Here is a 21703-nt window from a genome sequence, read left to right as displayed (position 1 = left end):
GTGTGTGTCTAGTTCCTAAAGCTGCATCGCGGGACATGTCTGCATGGTTCAACCTGTTTGCTGATCTGGACCCCCTTTCTAACCCTGACACCATCGGACGCTCTGATGATGAGATCCTCAATGCCTGAGGGGGGGGTGTGTGTGTAGTTACTGTATACTTTGTAATGTCTGTAATATTCTATATTGATGATTGAGGAGGATTTGACTGAGATTCATCTTCTATACGGGATATGTACTGTAAGTGGGGTGGGCTTAACCTTAGAGATATAATATAGAACCTATCACCGGACCGGGCTCTACCAGTGACATGGTCTATAGTACTAATTATAAAGCGGGTAGTTTGGGTCCTGAATTCTGATTGGCTGAAACAGCATTCCAGTGTTGTGTATATCAGACAATATACCACAACTCCTAGTTTCCTGTTCTGTTTTTGTTGGTGAGCAGTTTTGAATAGCAATACTGGGTTGGTGGTATATGGCCAGTATAGCACTGCTAAGGGCTGTATCCTGGACCTCTGCTTCGCGTCGTGCCAACAGCCCTTATGCGGGGTATATTGGCCATGTATCACAGCCCCTCTGGCCTCATTGCTTAACTAAAGACTCCCCGTAATCTGATCCGTTTTTGGTTCTAAAGGAAGTCGAAGTATCCACACTGGAGTGATGTGGATCTATGCCAAGCAAGGGACAGCTTATACAGTGGGTTAACATTGGCTTTAGGTCATCACTGGCCCCCCCCATCACTGATTATTTGGACGAAGGCAGTGTGGTAAAATCAGCAGGGGGGAGGCAAACCCGGAACACCCAATTTATTAAACACATGGACCCAGAACATGGACCCAGAACTTGGACCCAGAGACCCAGAACATGGACCCAGAGACACAGAGACCCAGAACATGGACCCAGAGACCCAGAACATGGACCCAGAGACCCAGAACATGGACACATAGACCCAGAACATGGACCCAGAGACCCAGAACATGGACCCAGAGACCCAGAACATGGACCCAGAGACCCAGAACATGGACCCAGAGAACCAGAACATGGACACATAGACCCAGAACATGGACACATGGACCCAGAACTAAATCGTGCAGCTGTGAGTTAACTGAGATGTCTAAGATGGTCTAATCATGTAAACTGCAGCATCTGGTTCTTGTCTCCACTACAAGAACTGGATTTGATACATCTCCCCTTGCTAATACTACCATACAGCCCTTTTAGCAGGTAGGATTTATACTGTACTGTAATCACATAGATCACATAGGAAACAGCTTGTTCTACCTCACTGAAGCTCATATCACTGATTCTGTTTTCGTGATACAGGAACTCTAGAAGCTTTTCTCTGGAATACGTTTGATGATTGTTTATCTTCTGAATCCCCATGAGCGAAAGCAGAAGCAGATAGCTCTGAGCTTTTCATGAGAAGAATGGGAATATTGTGCAGTCGTAAGTCTCACGATGCAGTTTTTATTACTTTACAGGGCATTCAGAAAGTATTCAGCCTTCACTTTAATCCACATTTTGTTAAGTTACAGCCTTATTCTAAAATGGATTAAATCGTTTTTCCCCCCTCATTAATCTACACACAATACCATTATAATGACAAAGCAAAATAGCTTTTTAGAAATGTTTGCAAATGTATTACAAAAACCCCCAGGAAATATCACATTTTCATAAGTATTCAGTCAGTAATTTGAAGAAGCACCTTTGGTAGTGATTACAGCCTTGAGTTGTCTTGGGTATGATGCTACAAGCTTGGTACACCTGTATTTGGGGAGTTTCTCCCATTCTTCTCTGCAGATCCTTTCAATCTCTGTCAGGTTGGATGGGGAGCATTGCTGCACAGCTATTTTCAGGCCTCTCCAGAGATGTTCGATCAGGTTCAAGTCCGGGCTCTTGCTGGACAACTCCTGCGTTGTCTTGGCTGCGTTTTTAGGGTTGTTGTCCTGTTGGAAGGTGAACCTTTACCCCAGGTTGAGGTTCTGAGCGATCTGGAACAGGTTTTCATCAAGGATCTCATTGTACGTTGCTCCGTTCATCTTTCTCTCGATCCTGACTAGTCTCCCAGTCTCTGCCACTGAAAAACATCCCCACAGCATGATGCTGCCACCACCATGCTTCACTGTAGAGATGGTATTGGCCAGGTGATGAGCAGGGCCAGGTTTCCTCTAGACGTGACGCTTGGCATTCTGGCCAAAGAGTTCAATCTTGGTTTCATCAGACCAGACAATCTTGTTTCTCATGGTCTGAGGGTCCTTTAGGGGCCTTTTGGCAAACTCCAAGCGGACTGTCATGTGCCTTTTACTGAGGAGTGGCTTCCGTTTGGACACTTTACCACAAAGGCCTGATTGGTGGAGTGCTGCAGAGATGGTTGTCATTCTGGAAGGTTCTCCCATCTCCACAGAGGAACTCGAGCTCTGTCAGCTTGACCATCGGGTTCTTGGTCACCACCCTGACCAAGACCCTCCTTCTCCAATTATCAGTTTGGCCGGGGCGAGTCTCATAGCAAACGGTCTGAATACTTATATAAATAAGGTATTTCTGTTTCTTATTTTTAATTAATGTGAGAACATTTAGAAAATCTGTTTCCGCTTTGTCATTACGGGGTATTGTGTAGATTGATAAGGAAAAAATGAATTTACATTTTAGAATAAGGCTGTAACGTAACAAAATGTGGAAAAAGTCAAGGGGTCTGAATACTTTCCAAATGCGCTGTACATACAGACAAGAATGTATATCAATCACAAATGCTTTATTTTATTCAACTATGCCTTTTATTTCACTTAAAGGATGTGTAACGTCACAGGATGAATGCAACGGCATGTCACAGGATGAAACGGTTACCAACAGACATGTTGAAGGAACTTTATTAAACTGTTATTTCAGATGTTTTTCCATTTGTGCGTTTCATTAAAAGTATTTATTTGTCATCAAGTTGAGTATTTCATTACCAACTCACCTCCCATCCTTTCCAGTCTACCCTGTCATCAAGTTGAGTATTTCATTACCAACTCACCTCCCATCCTTTCCAGTCTACCCTGGTGGACATCTCTGCGAATACATTTGAAGGTCGATATTGGGCAAAAGCGCAAAAATAACGTCTTTAAACGGTATAACTGATCAATGCACCATCATACCAGGTCATTTATTGCTTTTAACAAAATGGCAAAATAAGATATTTGGCTACAGAAGTGCCATTTCTTTCCGATCTCCAAAAACAAATCCTGTGAAATGATGTCAACACATACTGGAGGAGTTACAGGCTAGATACAGTGGCTAGCTTAGCTAACAAACTGGCTACAGTGGCTAGCTTAGCTAATGAACTAGCTACAGTTGAAGTCGAAGTTTACATACACTTAGGTTGGAATCATTAAAAATCATTTTTCAACCACTCCACAAATGTCTTGTTAACAAACTATAGTTTTGGCAAGTCAGTTAGGACATCTACTTTGTGCATGACAGAAGTCATTTTTCCAACAATTGTTTACAGACAGATTCTTTCACTTATAATTCACTGTATCACAATTCCAGTGGGTCGGAAGTTTACATACACTAAGTTGACTGTGCCTTTAAAAAGCTTGGAAACTCCAGAAAATGATGTCATGGATTTAGAAGCTTCTGATAGGCTAATTTACATAATTTGAGTCAATTTGAAGTGTACCTGTGGATGTATTTCAAGGCCTACCTTCAAACTCAGTGCCTCTTTGCTTGACATCATGGGTAAATCAAAAGAAATCAGCCAAAACCTCAGAAAAAGAATTGTAGACCTCCACAAGTCTGGTTCATCCTTGGGAGCAATTTCCAAATGCCTGAAGGTACCACGTTCATCTGTACAAACAATAGTACGCAACTATAAACACCATGAGACCACGCAGCCGTCATACCGCTCAGGAAGGAGACACGTTCTGTCTCCTAGAGATGAGCGTACTTTGGTGCGAAAAGTGCAAATCAATCCCAGAACAACAGCAAAGGACCTTGTGAAGATGCTGGAGGAAACAGTTACAAAAGTATCTATATCCACAGTAAAACGAGTCCTATATCGACATAACCTGAAAGGCCGCTCAGCAATGAAGAAGCCACTGCTCCAAAACTGCCATAAAAAAGCCAGATTACGGTTTGAAACTGCACATGGGGACAAAGATCGTACTTTTTGGAGAAATGTCCTATGGTCTGATGAAACAAAAATAGAACTCTTTGGCCATAATGACCATCATTATGTTTGGTGGAAAAAGGGGGTACTTGCAAGCCGAAGAACACCATCCCAACCGTGAAGCACAGGGGTGGCAGCATCATGCTGTGGGGGTGCTTTGCTGCAGGAGGGACTGGTGCACTTCACAAAATAGATGGCATAATGAGGAATTAAAGTTATGTAGATATGTTGAAGCAAGAACTCAAGACATCAGTCAGGAAGTTAAAGCTTGGTCGCAAATGGGTCTTCCAAATGGACAATGACCTCAAGCATACTTCCAAAGTTGTGGCAATATGACAACAAAGTCAAGGTATTGGAGTGGCCATCACACAGCCCTGACCTCAATCCTATAAAAGATTTGTGGGCATAACTGAAAAAGTGTGTGTGAGCAAGGAGGCCTACAAACCGGACTCCGTTACACCATCCCTGTCAGGAGGAATGGGCCAAAATTCACTTGTGGAAGGCTACCCAAAACTTTTGCCAAAGTTAAACCATTTAAAGGCAATGCTACCAAATACTAATTGAGTGTATGTGAACTTCTGACCCACTGGGAATGTGATGAAAGAAATAAAAGCTGAAATAAATAATTCTCTCTACTATTATTCTGACATTTCACATTCTTAAAATAAAGTGGTGATCCTAACTGACCTAAAACAGGGAATTTGTAGTAGGATTAAATGTCAGGAATTGTGAAAAACGGAGTTTAAATGTATTTGGCTAAGGTGTATGTAAACTTCCGATTCAACTGTACGTTGGTCATGTGCACACCTGACTAGAATGACACTGATGTACCACCAAAGGCCACACCCCGTTTATGTTTGAAAACTGGGAAAGATGCGGAGTTGGACTGTTTCTCGTGTCCAAAGTTGACCTATAACAGGAAACCCCATCTCTACTGCTACAGGTTGTAAAACATGATCAAATATCATCTCCAATATTAAAATCTACTTTGACAGAAGAGCTCTTAATTTCTCTGTTGAGTGGACAGTACTGGTAGTTTAGAAGTCTGTACAGTAATGTAGAACGCTCAGAGCCCTGACCGGGATCAATTCTGAGCTCTGGTAATAACCACCAAAAACGCCTCCCCACCCTAAGGGCTCTATTCAATCTGTATGGCTGAAGTTCAACTTTACCACCTGATAGAAATGTAAAGGCAGTGTTCCCGTGTTAGCGGAGACTGCATTCACGGTAAACGCTGCATATGTCGGCTCAATGGGAAATTACCTTCACATTTCTATCACACGGTCTGTAACGCTTCAGCCATCCAGATTGAATAGAGCCCTAATTCTAGCTGATTAACCAAACCCTAAGTAAGTTACGCTAACCCCCTAACCAACCTTAAATGACCCCTAACCCCCTAACCAACCTTAAATGACCCCTAACTCTCTAACCAACCTTAAATGACCCCCTAACCCACCTTAAATTACCCCTAGCCCCCTAACCCACCTTAAATGACCCCCTAACCCCCCAATCAACCTTAAATTGACTCGTAACCAACCTTAAATGACCCTTAACCAACCTTAAATTACCCCCTAACCAACCTTAAATGGCCCCCAAACCCCCAACCAACCTTAAATTACCCCCTAACCAACCTTCAATGACCCCTAACCATCCTTAAATGACCACTAACCAACCTAGTAATAATGTTATATTATTACTATTTTAATCCAGTTCTCATTGTTGCCTAAAATACAAACACAGTGCCTCATTATCTCCAGATCCAATACATTTCAGACACTTCCCCATGGCAGGCACAGTAAAGTAACAGCGCCTCTTCAACCGCAGGAGGCTGAAGAAATTTGAATTGGCACCTAAAACCCTCACATACTTTTACAGATGCACAATTGAGAGCATTATGTCGGGCTGTATCACTGCCTGGTACGGCAACTGCACCACCCACAACCGCAGGGCTCTCCAGAGGGTGGTGCGGTCTGCCAAACGCATCACCGGGGGCAAACTACCTGCCCTCCAGGACACCTACAGCACCCAATGTCACAGGAAGGCCAACAACCATCCGTGGGAGGAAAGGGGAGGGATAGAGGGAGGAAGGAAAGAGGGATGGAGGAAGAGAGGGAAGGAGGGAGAAAAGGAGGAAAAAAAGAGGGAGGAAGGAGGAAAGGGTAGGAAGAGAGGGAGGAAAGGGTAGGGAGGGATGGATGGATGGAGGAAGGGAGGGAGGAACTGGGAGGGAGGAAAGGGGAGGGAGGGAGTGAGGAAAGGGGAGGGAGGGAGTGAGGAAGGAAAGGAGGGAGGGAATGAGAGAGAGGGGAGGCAGACGAAGCAGAACACTGGACAGGCACCACGAGACAGGTCTTCAGGCACATTATTGTTTTTCTTTCATCCCGCCCATCTTAGTTTTGCTACAATATCTCTGAGCCCAGATCACCACGGAAACCACACAACCTGGATCACCATGGAAACCACACAGCTTCACACTGGAAGACATCTTAATTCAAGATACATAATAATGATTTGAAAATGTGGAGAGGTTTCATGGTTTAATGCGATGGAAATAAAACGTGTCTCTTGTATCCTCTCGGTACATAGGATCAGTGGAATGTTGGGACCAGGTAGGACCAGTGGGTGGAGTTAGAATGAGCAGGTAGAACCAGGGGACTGTTATGACCAGGGGAGTTAGAATGTCGAAGGCGTCTCGATCAGCAGGGTATTATGTTCATTATGTTTATCTGACTGTGATGTTATTCAGCAGTCTGTCCTCCGGGGCAGAAGTGTGGTGCTCTAGCTCTCTGGTTCCTCCAGGTGTCTGGGCAGGCAGGGTTGCTGGTGGACCGTGCCCCAGGATACCCCTAGGGAAGGGGACAGGCTACGGAGGCCCACCCCACCTAGAGGCATCATGGAGGGGGACAGACTGCGCAGGCCAACCCCACCCAGAGGCACCAAGCTGGGGGACAGGCTGCGGAGGCCAACCCCTGATCTGAAGCTGAGCTCCGGGGCAGGCAACAGGGGCTTCAGGATGCTGACCAGGCAGAAGGCTGAGCCACTCTTAGGGATGAAGTTCACCTTGTTACGGTCCGGACACAGGAAGGGAGGAATCTCCTGGAGGGGTCTGGGACTGTAACACAAACACACACACATTGTCATTCAACACTAATATATGACACCGATTATTTATGGTATTTACTTAGCAGAGTGCCCTTTTCCTATACAAGAGGAGTAATACCAGTTTGGTCACAAAAGGCTGTACCTGTTCTGAGTTATCTTCTACTATGGTGGGCTTGGTGGGCTCGCGCTAGTTTTAATGTTCTGAGTTAGTTTCTACTATGGTGGGCTTGGTGGGCTCGCGCTAGTTTTAATGTTCTGAGTTAGTTTCTACTATGGTGGGCTTGGTGGGCTCGCGCTAGTTTTAATGTTCTGAGTTAGCTTCTACTATGGCGGGCTTGGTGGGCTCGCGCTAGTTTTAATGTTCTGAGTTAGTTTCTACTATTGTGGGCTCGCGCTAGTTTTAATGTTCTGAGTTAGTTTCTACTATGGTGGGCTCGCGCTAGTTTTAATATTGTGAGTTAGCTTCTACTATGGTGGGCTCGCGCTAGTTTTAATATTGTGAGTTAGCTTCTACTATGGTGGGCTCGCGCTAGTTTTAATATTGTGAGTTAGCTTCTACTATGGTGGGCTCGCGCTATTTTTAATGTTCTGAGTTAGTTTCTACTATGGTGGGCTCGCGCTATTTTTAATGTTCTGAGAGGGGTTAGGGTTGGGGCTAACCCTCCAAGGGGTTAGGGTTGGGGCTAACCCTCCAAGGGGTTAGGGTTGGGGCTAACCCTCCAAGGGGTTAGGGTTAACCCTCCAAGGGGTTAGGGTTGGGGCTAACCTTCCAAGGGGTTAGGGTTGGGATTAACCCTCCAAGGGGTTAGGGTTGCGGTTAACCCTCCAAGGGGTTAGGGTTGGGGCTAACCCTCCAAGGGGTTAGGGTTGGGGCTAACCCTCCAAGGGGTTAGGGTTGGGGTTAAGCCTCCAAGGGGTTAGGGTTGGGGTTGGGGCTAACCCTCCAAGGGGTTGGGGCTAACCCTCCAAGGGGTTAGGGTTGGGGTTAAGCCTCCAAGGGGTTAGGGTTGGGATTAACCCTCCAAGGGGTTAGGGTTGGGGTTAACCCTCCAAGGGGTTAGGGTTGGGATTAACCCTCCAAGGGGTTAGGGTTAACCCTCCAAGGGGTTAGGGTTGGGGTTAACCCTCCAAGGGGTTAGGGTTGGGGTTAACCCTCCAAGGGGTTAGGGTTAACCCTCCAAGGGGTTAGGGTTGGGGTTAACCCTCCAAGGGGTTAGGGTTAACCCTCCAAGGGGTTAGGGTTGGGGTTAACCCTCCAAGGGGTTAGGGTTGGGGTTTGTATTTGTTTTTATTATATTTTGACCATGACAGTTTACAATCTAGTGTTCCTCCAAGCAGTTCAGTCATCTCAACTGGCTCAATTTCCACATTATTCACTACAAGATTTAGTTGAGGTTTTAGGGTTTAGTGAATGTTTTGTTCCAAATACAATGCGTTTAGTTTTAGAAATATTTATGGCTAACTTATTCCTTGCCACCCACTCTGAAACTAACTGCAGCTCTTTGTTGAGTGTTGCAGTCATTTCCGTTGCTGTAGTAGCTGAAGTGTATAGTGTTGAGTTGTCCGCATACATAGAAACTCTTTCTTTACTCAAAGTCAGTGGCATGTCGTTAGTAAAAAAATTTAAAAGCAAGGGGCCTAAACAGCTACCCTGGGGAATTCCGGATTCTAACTGGATTATATTTGAGAGGCTTCCATTAAAGAACATCCTCTGTGTTCTGTTAGACAAGTAACTCTTTATCCACATTATAGCAGGGGGTTAGTAAAGCCATAACACATGTTTTTCCAGCAGCAGACTATGTTCAATAATGTCAAAAGCTGCACTGAAGTCTAACAAGACAGTCCCCACAATCATTTTATCATCAACTTCTCTCAGCCAATCCTCAGTCATTTGTGTAAGTGCTGTGCTTGTAAGTGCTTGTTGACATTTAGGGTCAGGGGTTAGGGTGTACTCTCACAGCCCTCAGGACGTATAGGGTCAGGGGTTAGGGTTAGAGGTTAAGGTGTACTCTCACAGCCCTCAGGACGTTTAGGGTCAGGGGTTAGGGGTTAAGGTGTACTCTCACAGCCCTCAGGACGTTTAGGGTCAGGATGTACTCTCACAGCCCTCAGGACGTTTAGGGTCAGGGGTTAGGGTTAGAGGTTAAGGTTAGGCTGTACTCACAGTGACTCCTCAAAGACCTTGACCTTCTCACAGCCCTCCGGCGGCTCCCTCTTGAACATGTAGCTGTTGTTGGGCTTCGGAGACGCTGCATACTTCGGGAGAGGTGAGCAGGGACCCAGTTCTGAGGGACAGACAGACAGACGGACAGAGAGAGAGAGAGAAAGAGAGAGAGGGAGAGAGCAGGTCAGTCACAATATTCAGGGTGAGGGGGGGACAAAGCTATGGAAATGTGTGTGTGTGTGTACCTTTCTCCTCTGCGGGGTAGGGGCTGCCTCCTCCCATATCGTTGAGGATGGTGAGGTAGGAGGGAGAGATGGAGTCGGGCCGGCTGCTGCTGTTGCTATGCTTACCGCCACCGAGGCCCCCTCCTGAGGGGGTCTGTGTGTCAATGCTTCGGGTGGAGCTGCTGCGCTGGGGGGGGAGGGGTGGGGGCGCACGGTGCCCGTCTGGGACATCTTGGGGCTGAACCCAAAGCACACATAAATAACAACAGTTGATTTGTGTGTGTGTGTGTGTGTGTGTGTGTGTGTGTGTGTGTGTGTGTGTGTGTGTGTGTGTGTGTGTGTGTTAACAAGAACAAGGACTCACAATAATAACCTCATCTCGTAGTTGTGGTGTGTCACGGATGATGATGCGTTCAATCTCCTGGTTGAGACCCTCCACACTGTTCCTGAAGCGCGGCGCCGTCGACTTGGGGACGGGGATTAGGATGGTCTTATTGGGCATCTGGGCCTTACATACAGACAGGGGAAAGGTTAGTGGTAGAGTTAGGGTGAACCCTTAGGGATGGGTTAGGGTTAACCCTTAGGGATGGGGGTTAGGGTTAACCCTTAGAGATGGGGGTTAGGGTTAACCCTTAGAGATGGGGTTAGGGTTAACCTTTAGAGATGGGGGTTAGGGTTAACCCTTAGAGATGGGGGTTAGGGTTAACACTTAGAGATGGGGTTAGGGTTAACACTTAGAGATGGGGGTTAGAGTTAACCCTTAGTGATGGGGGTTAGGGTTAACACTTAGAGATGGGGGTTAGGGTTAACCCTTAGAGATGGGGGTTAGGGTTAACTTCTAGAGATTGGGTTAGGGTTAACCCTTAGGGATGGGGTTAGGGTTAACCCTTAGGGATGGGGGTAGGGTGAACCCTTAGGGATGGGGGTAGGGTGAACCATTAGAGATTGGGGGTTAGGGTTAACCCTTAGAGATGGGGGTTAGGGTTAACCCTTAGAGATGGGAGTTAGGATTACCCTTAGAGATGGGGTTAGTTTTAGGGTACTCTCTATAACTAAAGGTTAGGGTACTCTCTGTAACTAAAGGTTAGGGTACTCTCTGTAACTAAAGGTTAGGGTACTCTCTGTATCTAAAGGTTAGGGTACTCTCTGGAACTAACGGTTAGGGTACTCTCTGTAACTAAAAGTTAGGGTTAGGGTACTCTGTGTTACTAAAGGTTAGGGTTAGGGTACTCTCTGTAACTAAAGGTTAGGGTACTCTCTGTAACTAAATGTTAGGGTACTCTCTGTTACTAAAGGTTAGGGTACTCTCTATAACTAAAGGTTAGGGTACTCTCTGTAACTAAAGGTTAGGGTACTCTCTGTAACTAAAATTTAGTGTACTCTCTGTAACTAAATGTTAGGGTACTCTCTGTAACTAAAGGTTAGGGTACTCTCTGTAACTAAAGGTTAGGGTACTCTCTGTAATGGTGCTCAGGTTACCTGTGACTGGATGATGGCAGCATGACTCCCGTTGAAGGGGGACCTGCGGTCCTTGTCCCTGCGGTGACGACTGCTGCGCTTACTGCGCTGGAGTTGCTGTCGCAATTTAGCAATCTGGAGGAGAGAAGAGATACTGGGTTAGGGGGTGTATTGATAGGATGTTGTTGTCTTTACCACTAAGACATGGAGAGTTGTCACTATGTTGTCAATGTGGAGTGTCACTATGTTGTCACTGTGGAGTGTCACTATGTTGTCACTATGTGGAGTGTTACTATGTTGTCACTATGTGGAGTGTCACTGTTGTCACTATGTTGTCACTATGTGGAGTGTCACTATGTTGTCACTATGTGGAGTGTTACTATGTGGAGTGTCACTATGTAGAGTGTCACTATGTTGTCACTATGTGGAGTGTCACTATGTTGTCATTATGTGGGTTGTGCCACTATGTTGTCACTATGTGGAGTGTCACTATGTTGTCACTATGTGGAGTGTCACTATGTTGTCACTATGTGGAGTGTTACTATGTTGTCACTATGTGGAGTGTCACTGTTGTCACTATGTTGTCACTATGTGGAGTGTCACTATGTGGAGTGTTACTATGTGGAGTGTCACTATGTAGAGTGTCACTATGTTGTCACTATGTGGAGTGTCACTATGTTGTCACTATGTTGTCATTATGTGGAGTGTCACTATGTTGTCACTATGTTGTCACTATGTTGTCACTATGTGGAGTGTCACTATGTTGTCATTATGTGGAGTGTCACTGTTGTCACTATGTGGAGTGTCACTATGTTGCCACTACGTGGAGTGTCACTATGTTGTCACTATGTGGAGTGTCACTATGTTGTCACTATGTTGTCACTATGTGGAGTGTCACTATGTTGTCACTATGTGGAGTGTCACTATGTTGTCACTATGTTGTCACTATGTGGAGTGTCACTATGTTGTCACTATGTGGAGTGTCACTATGTTGTCACTATGTGGAGTGTCACCATGTGGAGTGTCACTATGTTGTCATTATGTGGAGTGTCACTATGTAGTCACTATGTGGAGTGTCACTATGTGGAGTGTCACTATGTTGTCACTATGTGGAGTGTCACTATGTGGAGTGTCACTATGATGTCACTACGTTGTTATTATGTGGAGCGTCACTATGTTGTCACTATGTGGAGTGTCACTATGTTGTGACTATGTTGTCACTATGTGGAGTGTCACTATGTTGTCACTATGTTGTCACTATGTTGTCACTATGTGGAGTGTCAATATGTTGCTACTATGTGGAGTGTCACTATGTTGCAACTATGTGGAGCGTCATTATGTTGTCACTATGTGGAGCATCACTATGTTTTCACTATGTGGAGTATCACTATGTTGCCACTATGTTGCCACTATGTGGAGTGTCACTATGTTGTCACTATGTGGAGTGTCACTATGTTGTTACTATGGGGAGTGTCACTATTTGGAGTGTCACTATGATGCCACTATGTTGTCACTATGTGGAGTGTCACTATGTGGAGTGTCACTATGTGGAGTGTCACTATGTGGAGTGTCACTATGATGTCACTATGTTGTCACTATGTTGTCACTATGTGGAGTGTCACTATGTTGTCACTATGTTGCCACTATGTGGAGTGTCACTATGTTGTCACTATGTTGTCACTATGTTGTCACTATGTGGAGTGTCACTATGTTGTCACTATGTGGAGTGTCACTATGTTGTCACTATGTGGAGTGTCACTATGTGGAGTGTCACTATGTTGTCACTATGTGGAGTGTCACTATGTTGTCACTATGTTGTCACTATGTGGAGTGTCACTATGTTGTCACTATGTTGTCACTATGTTGTCACTATGTGGAGTGTCACTATGTTGTCACTATGTGGAGTGTCACTATGTTGTCACTATGTGGAGTGTCACTATGTGGAGTGTCACTATGTTGTCACTATGTGGAGTGTCACTATGTTGTCACTATGTGGAGTGTCACTATGTGGAGTGTCACTATGTTGTCACTATGTGGAGTGTCACTATGTTGTCACTATGTGGAGTGTCACTATGTTGTCACTATGTGGAGTGTCACTATGTTGTTATTGTGTTATTATGTTGTCACTATGTTGTTATTATGTTGTCAATATGTTGTTATTATGTTGTCAATATGTTGTTATTATGTTATTATGTTGTCACTATGTTGTTATTATGTTGTCACTATGTCGTTATTATGTTATTATGTTGTCACTGTTGTTATTATGTTATTATGTTGTCACTATATTGTTATTATGTTGTCAATATGTTGTTATTATGTTGTCAATATGTTGTTATTATGTTATTATGTTGTCACTATGTTGTTATTATGTTGTCACTATGTTGTTATTATGTTGTCAATATGTTGTCATTATGTTGTCACTATGTTGTTATTATGTTGTCAATATGTTGTTATTATGTTGTCAATATGTTGTTATTATGTTATTATGTTGTCACTATGTTGTTATTATGTTGTCACTATGTTGTTATTATGTTGTCACTATGTTGTTATTATGTTGTCAATATGTTGTTATTATGTTATTATGTTGTTATTATCTTGTTATTATGTTGTCACTATGTTGTCAGTATCTAAAGGCAGAGACTGAACAGTGTGACTGACCTCTCTGAGCTGGTCGGTGTTATTATGTTGTCACTAGGTTGTTATTATGTTGTTATTATGTTGTCATTATGTTGTCAATATGTTGTTATTATGTTGTCACTGATGTTATTATGTTGTCATTATGTTGTCACTATGTTATTATGTTGTCACTATGTTGTTATTATGTTGTCACTATGTTGTCATTATGTTGTTATTATGTTGTTATTATGTTGTCACTATGTTGTTATTATGTTGTTATTATGTTGTCACTATGTTGTCACTATGTTGTTATTATGTTGTCACTATGTTGTCACTATGTTGTCACTATGTTGTTATTATGTTGTCACTATGTTGTCACTATGTTGTTATTATGTTGTCACTATGTTGTCACTATGTTGTTATTATGTTGTCACTATGTTGTTATTATGTTGTCAGTATCTAAAGGCAGAGACTGAACAGTGTGACTGACCTCTTTGAGCTGGTCGGTGTTATTATGTTGTCATTATGTTGTCACTATGTTGTTATTATGTTGTCACTATGTTGTCAGTATCTAAAGGCAGAGACTGAACAGTGTGACTAACCTCTTTGAGCTGGTCGGTGCTCCCGCAGGAGGCCGATCTCTTGTGGCTCCCCCGCCTCCTCTCATCCGCCCAGGCCCTGGGGGTCTGACACCACAGAGAGAGGTGAGATGCATGAATACAAACACACACACACACACACTGGGGGTCTGACACCACAGAGAGAGGTGAGATAGATGAATACAAACACACACACACACACACACACACACACACACACACACACACACACACACACACACACACACACACACACCCTGGGGGTCTGACACCACAGAGAGAGACAGGTGAGATGCATGAATACAAACAAAAACACACACACACACTCACCTGAGTGGCCTTGTCCCTCATGCAGGGAGTGTGGTGGGCGTGGCTTCCGTCCTGAGGCCGGGGACCAATAAGGTAAGAGCCAAGGAGCGTGCCCAGTAGGGGCCACAGCTGGGAGGAGCCAGAGGAAGTGGGAGGAGCTGAATCAGCTGCTCTCAGCAGAAAGACAGGAAGAGAAGAAGAGAGGGGAAAATATGAAATACATTTCATTCTAACACAATAGCAAGAGTTGTTTGTAAACAGCCCTTGTGTTTGTAAACAAACAGCTGAGATGCTCAGTCTGAGGCAGGTGCCCCACTGATGTAACCCATCAATACAATATACACTAACCATCCAACCCATATCAACCCTAACCCATCATACAGACCATCCAACCCAGCCATATCAACCCTAACCCATCATACAGACCATCCAACCCAGCCATATCAACCCTAACCCATCATACAGACCATCCAACCCAGCCATATGAACCCTAACCCATCATACAGACCATCCAACCCAGTCATATCAACCCTAACCCATCATATAGACCATCCAACCCAGCCATATCACATCAATACAATATACACTAACCATCCAACCCAGCCATCAACCCTAACCCATCATACACCATCCAACCCAGCCATATCAACCCTAACATATAACCATCCAACCCAGCACATATCAATATACACCCTAACAGCCATCATAACCCATCATACAGACCATCCAACCCAGCATATCAACCCTAACCCATCAACAGTTTACCAATGCATCATACATCAGGAAGCACTGTGTGCCAAAGCCCCATGTTATGACCACAGTAACACCAACCCAGCCATATCACATCAATACAATATACACTAACCATCCAACCCAGCCATATCAACCCTAACCCATCATACAGACCATCCAACCCAGCCATATCAACCCTAACCCACCATCCAACCCAGCCATATCACATCAATACAATATACACTAACCATCCAACCCAGCCATATCAACCCTAACCCATCATACAGACCATCCAACCCAGCCATATCAACCCTAACCCATCATACAGACCATCCAACCCAGTCATATCAACCCTAACCCATCATACAGACCATCCAACCCAGCCATATCACATCAATACAATATACACTAACCATCCAACCCAGCCATATCAACCCTAACCCATCATACAGACCATCCAACCCAGCCATATCAACCCTAACCCATCATACAGACCATCCAACCCAGCCATATGAACCCTAACCCATCATACAGACCATCCAACCCAGTCATATCAACCCTAACCCATCATATAGACCATCCAACCCAGCCATATCACATCAATACAATATACACTAACCATCCAACCCAGCCATATCAACCCTAACCCATCATACAGACCATCCAACCCAGCCATATCAACCCTAACCCATCATACAGACCATCCAACCCAGTCATATCAACCCTAACCCATCATACAGACCATCCAACCCAGCCATATCACATCAATACAATATACACTAACCATCCAACCCAGCCATATCAACCCTAACCCATCATACAGACCATCCAACCCAGCCATATCAACCCTAACCCATCATACAGACCATCCAACCCAGCCATATCAACCCTAACCCATCATACAGACCATCCAACCCAGCCATATCAACTCTAACCCATCATACAGACCATCCAACCCAGTCATATCAACCCTAACCCATCATACAGACCATCCAACCCAGCCATATCACATCAATACAATATACACTAACCATCCAACCCAGCCATATCAACCCTAACCCATCATACAGACCATCCAGCCCAGCCATATCAACCCTAACCCATCATACAGACCATCCAACCCAGCCATATCAACCCTAACCCATCATACAGACCATCCAACCCAGCCATATCAACCCTAACCCATCATACAGACCATCCAACCCAGCCATATCAACCCTAACCCATCATACAGACCATCCAACCCAGTCATATCAACCCTAACCCATCATATAGACCATCCAACTCAGCCATATCACATCAATACAATATACACTAACCATCCAACCCAGCCATATCAACCCTAACCCATCATACAGACCATCCAACCCAGCCATATCAACCCTAACCCATCATACCGACCATCCAACCCAGCCATATCAAACCTAACCCATCATAAAGACCTTCTGTTCCCCTTACCCTGTCTCCTCTACCCCCTGTCTCCTCTACCCCCTGTCTCCTCTACCCCCTTTACCCTGTCTCCTCTACCCCCTTTACCCTGTCTCCTCTACCCCCTTTACCCTGTCTCCTCTACCCCCTGTCTCCTCTACCCCCTTTACCCTGTCTCCTCTACCCCCTTTACCCTGTCTCCTCTACCCCCTGTCTCCTCTATGCCCTGTCCCCTCTACCCCGTCTCCTCTACCCCATCTCCTCTACCTCCTGTCTCCTCTACCCCCTGTCTCCTCTACCCCCTGTCCCCTCTACCCCATGTCTCCTCTACCCCCTGTCTCCTCTACCCCGTCTCCTCTACCTCCTGTCTCCTCTACCCCCTGTCCCCTCTACCCCATGTCTCCTCTACCCCTTGTCTCCTCTACCCCGTCTCCTCTACCCCCTCCTCTATACCCTGCCCCCTCTATCCTGTCTCCTCTACCCTCCTGTCCCCTCTACCTCCTGTCCCCTCTACCCTCCTGTCCCCTCTACCCCCCAGTCCCCAGATACCCTGTCTCCTCTACCCTCCTGTCCCCTCTACCCCCTGTCTCCTCTACCCTCCTGTCCCCTCTACCCTCTGTCCCCTCTACCCAGTCTCCTCTACCCCCTGTCCCCTCTACCCCCTGTCTCCTCTACCCCCTGTCCCCTCTACCCCTTGTCTCCTCTACCCCATCCCAATTACCCGGTCTCCTGCCCCCTCTATGCTGTCTCCTCTACCCCCTGTGCCCTCTACCCTGTTTCAATTCAGAAACAAGCTGAGTCTGCTGTTATTGTCATGCTGCTCAGATTAACCCTAATACAAGAGAGAGAGCTGGTCCAGCAGAGAAGCTATATTTGGCAGCAGAGCCCTCCCTTTCCCTCAGAACCAAGCATCACTGTTGCTATGGGACCAAGGCACTTCATACTGTATATCTGGATCCAAACACAAACCAGATGCCAACAATGTGCTCTCTCTTTTTCTCTCCCTCTCTCTCTCTGCAGGACCACACTCTTAAACATTGGACAACATGTTACAGTAGTCATCACTATTAAGAACACACAGCCATGATCAAGAGAAGATAAATGATAAATATATGATCAATGCCGACCGGTGCATGCATTAGCGGTAGTATTATCCGTTTGATAATCAGATCCAGTGATTGGCTCACCTGTGAAGAGGCCTTGTGATGGAGGATACGTGCCCAGCAGCGAGGCGAGAGATGAGACCTGCCGCTAACCTGGAGACGAGACAGGGGGGGATCAGGGGGAGGAACCGGGAGAGGGCGACAGCGGAGCAGAGATGTCGGAGACGGAGACGACAGACACAAACAAGCAGTAATGAACAGATGGCTCGTGGATGCGCATAGAGAGGTTGCTATGGGCGTTGCTGTAGCCTGCCTGCTGAAACGCGCGGTGTTGTTGATGATGAGGATGAGCAGTCCGTTTTGTCGTGATGGTGAAAATATATCATCCGATGAAAATATTTCAGGTAGCGAGGATCCACGTTGCAGATTAGCGCGAAGAATATCAGGGAAATAACAAATAACAGGGCGGGGGATGGAAGATCCTTTGCTTGCAGAGCGGAGAGAGACCGTCACAGCGGATCCGTGCGTGGCTTTGTCGTAGCGAGTCACCACGCTGCTCGTGCTGATGCTGCAGTTGCTAGGGCGCGTGGTGCAGATGATCTCCACGAACCAAGGCGCGCGTGTGCGGGGCGATGCATAGACCTACCGTATAAATAACAGTGCGGTGGTTTCCATGCGGTCTAAAACCCACCGGTCTATATGAGTTTAACAGTCAGTGAACGGATTATTTTCAATTACAGAACAAAAACAGGGCCTGAAATCAAATAGACTTTGAGGCAGTTGTCAGCAACACACAATATAACGGATATAGTCCATGAACCAGGGGTTCGGTCAGGCTCACTTAGGGAAACGATGTCTCAGTGATTTTTCTGAAGGTCTATGTGCCTAGAGTTGGAAAATGTGTGATAGCAGTGCAGCAATGGTAGTATGTATGTGATAACTCGTTGTTTTATCCCTCCATCCCATACATCTTTCCCATAGGGATTTTACCCTCGGACAGGAACAAAACGCGTTGTTTTATCCCTCAATCCAATACATCTTTCCCATAGGGATTTTACCCTCGGACAGGAACAAAACGCGTTGTTTTATCCCTCCATCCCATACATCTTTCTCATAGGGATTTTACCCTAGAACAGGAACAAAACGAACACATTGGTACATTTTAAACCAAGTTTGACAAGTGGTTCTGAAAGGTCATGAAATTACATTTTAAAATGATATATAATATAACCAACATTGAAAGCACCAGCTACAACAAGCCTATTGTTTAAACATCGCTCATATTGTGCCATTGATATTAGAAGGTTGGAAGGTTAACCATAGAATTCCATGTAATGGGCAGCTGTGTGTTTGGATCGTAACTTCCTGTGATAGAGGCACCACGGTGCACAAGCACAGCTGTGTGTTTGGATCGTAACTTCCTGTGATAGAGGCACCACGGTGCACAAGCACAGCTGTGTGTTTGGATTGTAACTTCCTGTGATAGAGGCACCACGGTGCACAAGCACAGCTGTGTGTTTGGATCGTAACTACGAGCTGTCCAGTGACACGAGCTGAAACCCAGCTACGAGCTGTCCAGTGACACGAGCTGAAACCCAGCTACAAGCTGAAACCCAGCTACGAGCTGAAACCCAGTTACGAGCTGTCCAGTGACACGAGCTGAAACCCAGCTACGAGCTGAAACCCAGCTACGAGCTGAAACCCAGCTACGAGCTGTCCAGTGACACGAGCCTACCAGACTAGCTAAATACCAGCTATGCTTGCGTCGAGCAACACTGAACCAAATCAAATCAAATTGTATTGGTCACATACACATGGTTAACAGATGTTAATGCGAGTGTAGCGAAATGCTTGTGCTTCTAGTTCCGACCGTGCAGTAATATCTAACAAGTAATCTAACAATTTCACAACAACTACCTAATACACACAAGTGTAAAGGAATGAATAAGAATATGTACATATCAATATATGGATGAGCGATGGCAGAACGGCATAGGCAAGATGCAGTAGATGGTATAGAGTACAGTACATACATATGAGATGAGTAATGTAGGGTATGTAAACATTATATAAAGTGGCATTGTGTAAATTGACTAGTGATACATTTACTGCCAGCTCGCAGTTGGAAATGAGAAGCTGTTCTCAACTAGCCTACCTGGTTAAATAAAGGTGTTCTCAACTGGCCTACCTGGTTAAATAAAGGTGTTCTCAACTGGCCTACCTGGTTAAATAAAGGTGTTCTCAACTGGCCTACCTGGTTAAATAAAGGTGTTCTCAACTGGCCTACCTGGTTAAATAAAGGTGTTCTCAACTGGCCTACCTGGTTAAATAAAGGTGTTCTCAACTGGCCTACCTGGTTAAATAAAGGTGTTCTCAACTGGCCTACCTGGTTAAATAAAGGTGTTCTCAACTGGCCTACCTGGTTAAATAAAGGTGTTCTCAACTGGCCTACCAGGTTAAATAAAGGTGTTCTCAACTGGCCTACCTGGTTAAATAAAGGTGTTCTCAACTGGCCTACCTGGTTAAATAAAGGTGTTCTCAACTGGCCTACCTGGTTAAATAAAGGTGTTCTCAACTGGCCTACCTGGTTAAATAAAGGTGTTCTCAACTGGCCTACCTGGTTAAATAAAGGTGTTCTCAACTGGCCTACCTGGTTAAATAAAGGTGTTCTCAACTGGCCTACCTGGTTAAATAAAGGTGTTCTCAACTGGCCTACCTGGTTAAATAAAGGTAAAAAATAAAATGACATCCAATTTTTTATTAATAAAGTGATTTGGGTCAGTGTGTTGGCAGCAGCTACTAAATGTTAGTGGTGGCTGTTTTACAGTCTGATGGCCTTGAGATAGAAGCTGTTTTTCAGTCTCTCGGTCCCAGCTTTGATGCACCTGTACTGACCTCGCCTTCTGGATGATAGCGGGGTGAACAGGCAGTGGCTCGGGTGGTTGTTGTCCTTGATGATCGTTTTGGCCTTCCTGTGACATCGGGTGGTGTAGGTGTCGTGGAGGGCAGGTAGTTTGCCCCCATGCATGAAAGCACCAGCTGTTCCGGATGACTGTGTGCTTATGCACTCTGTAGCCAAGGTGAGTTAGACCTTTAATAAACAGGTTAACATTCACAAGGCTGCAGGGCCAGACGGGTTACCAGGACGTGTACTCAGAGCATGTGCTGACCAGCTCTGAGTACACGTCCTGGTAACCCGTCTGGCCCTGCAGCCTTGTGAATGTTAAGCCCCCCTCGTCTGTTCTATCTTGCCGGTGCAGCGTATATCCCGCTAGCTGAATATCCATGTCGTCATTCAGCCACGATTCCGTGAAGCATAAGATGTTACAGTTTTTGATGTCCCGTTGGTAGGATATTCGTGATCGTACCTCGTCTAGTTTATTGTCCAATGATTGCACGTTGGCGAGTAATATTGACGGTAACGGCAGCTTTCCTAGATGTCCTGATATTGAGAAGCTCTTTGTCTAATCCGAGGTGGGTGATCGCTGTCCTGATATCCAGAAGCTCTTTGTCTAATCCCAGGTGGGTGATCGCTGTCCTGATATCCAGAAGCTCTTTGTCTAATCCGAGGTGAGTGATCGCTGTCCTGATATTCAGAAGCTCTTAGTCTAATCTGAGGTGAGTGATCGCTGTCCTGATATCTAGAAGCTCTTTGTCTAATCTGAGGTGAGTGATCACTGTCCTGACATCCAGAAGCTCTTTTCTGACATAAAATATGGTTGCAGAAACATTATGTACAAAATAATTTACAAATATCGTGAAAAAAAACACAATTGGTTAGGAGACCGTAAAACGGTAGCCATCTCCTCCGGCGCCATT

The 21703-nt window shown here is 45.3% G+C and overlaps 2 protein-coding genes across 9 annotated transcripts in view; one reads left to right on the top strand and one right to left on the bottom strand.

The window, feature by feature from the left end:
- LOC139372818 (islet cell autoantigen 1-like) overlaps positions 1 to 2886 on the top strand; it is a 57055-nt gene extending 54169 nt beyond the window's left edge. For 6 of the 8 annotated variants that reach the window (XM_071112628.1, XM_071112626.1, XM_071112629.1 and 3 more), the window contains one exon: positions 13 to 2886. In XM_071112628.1, coding sequence (XP_070968729.1) covers positions 13 to 128 — 116 coding nt within the window. In that variant the 3' untranslated portion in view covers positions 129 to 2886. The remainder of the gene's footprint in view (positions 1 to 12) is intronic. The other 2 variants (XR_011627480.1, XR_011627479.1) reach the window with 1 other exon arrangement.
- Positions 2851 to 21171, bottom strand: LOC139373913 (protein FAM117B-like). The gene is made up of 9 exons (XM_071115005.1): positions 21026 to 21171; positions 17969 to 18037; positions 14643 to 14793; positions 14316 to 14399; positions 11119 to 11232; positions 10004 to 10147; positions 9661 to 9877; positions 9416 to 9536; positions 2851 to 7261 (listed from the first exon to the last, which is right to left on the bottom strand). Exons 1-9 carry the CDS (start codon positions 21169 to 21171, stop codon positions 6928 to 6930), a joined length of 1380 nt encoding a protein of 459 aa, XP_070971106.1. The 3' UTR covers positions 2851 to 6927.
- Positions 21172 to 21703: the final 532 nt, after the last annotated feature.

The sequence above is a fragment of the Oncorhynchus clarkii genome, chromosome 18 (genome assembly GCF_045791955.1).
Source record: "Oncorhynchus clarkii lewisi isolate Uvic-CL-2024 chromosome 18, UVic_Ocla_1.0, whole genome shotgun sequence".
Classification (NCBI taxonomy): domain Eukaryota; kingdom Metazoa; phylum Chordata; class Actinopteri; order Salmoniformes; family Salmonidae; genus Oncorhynchus; species Oncorhynchus clarkii.
This window is presented reverse-complemented; position numbering and strand designations above follow the sequence as displayed.

Coding starts and splice junctions, on each gene's coding strand:
- LOC139373913 (XM_071115005.1), bottom strand. CDS start 21,171: ATGGATATTCAGCTAGCGGGATATACGCTGCACCGGCAAGATAGAACA. Junction 10,148..11,118: donor CTGCCATCATCCAGTCACAG/GTAACCTGAGCA, acceptor TCTGTATGTAAG/GCCCAGATGCCCAATAAGAC. Junction 7,262..9,415: donor AAGGTCTTTGAGGAGTCACT/GTGAGTACAGCC, acceptor TTTGTGTTACAG/TCCCAGACCCCTCCAGGAGA.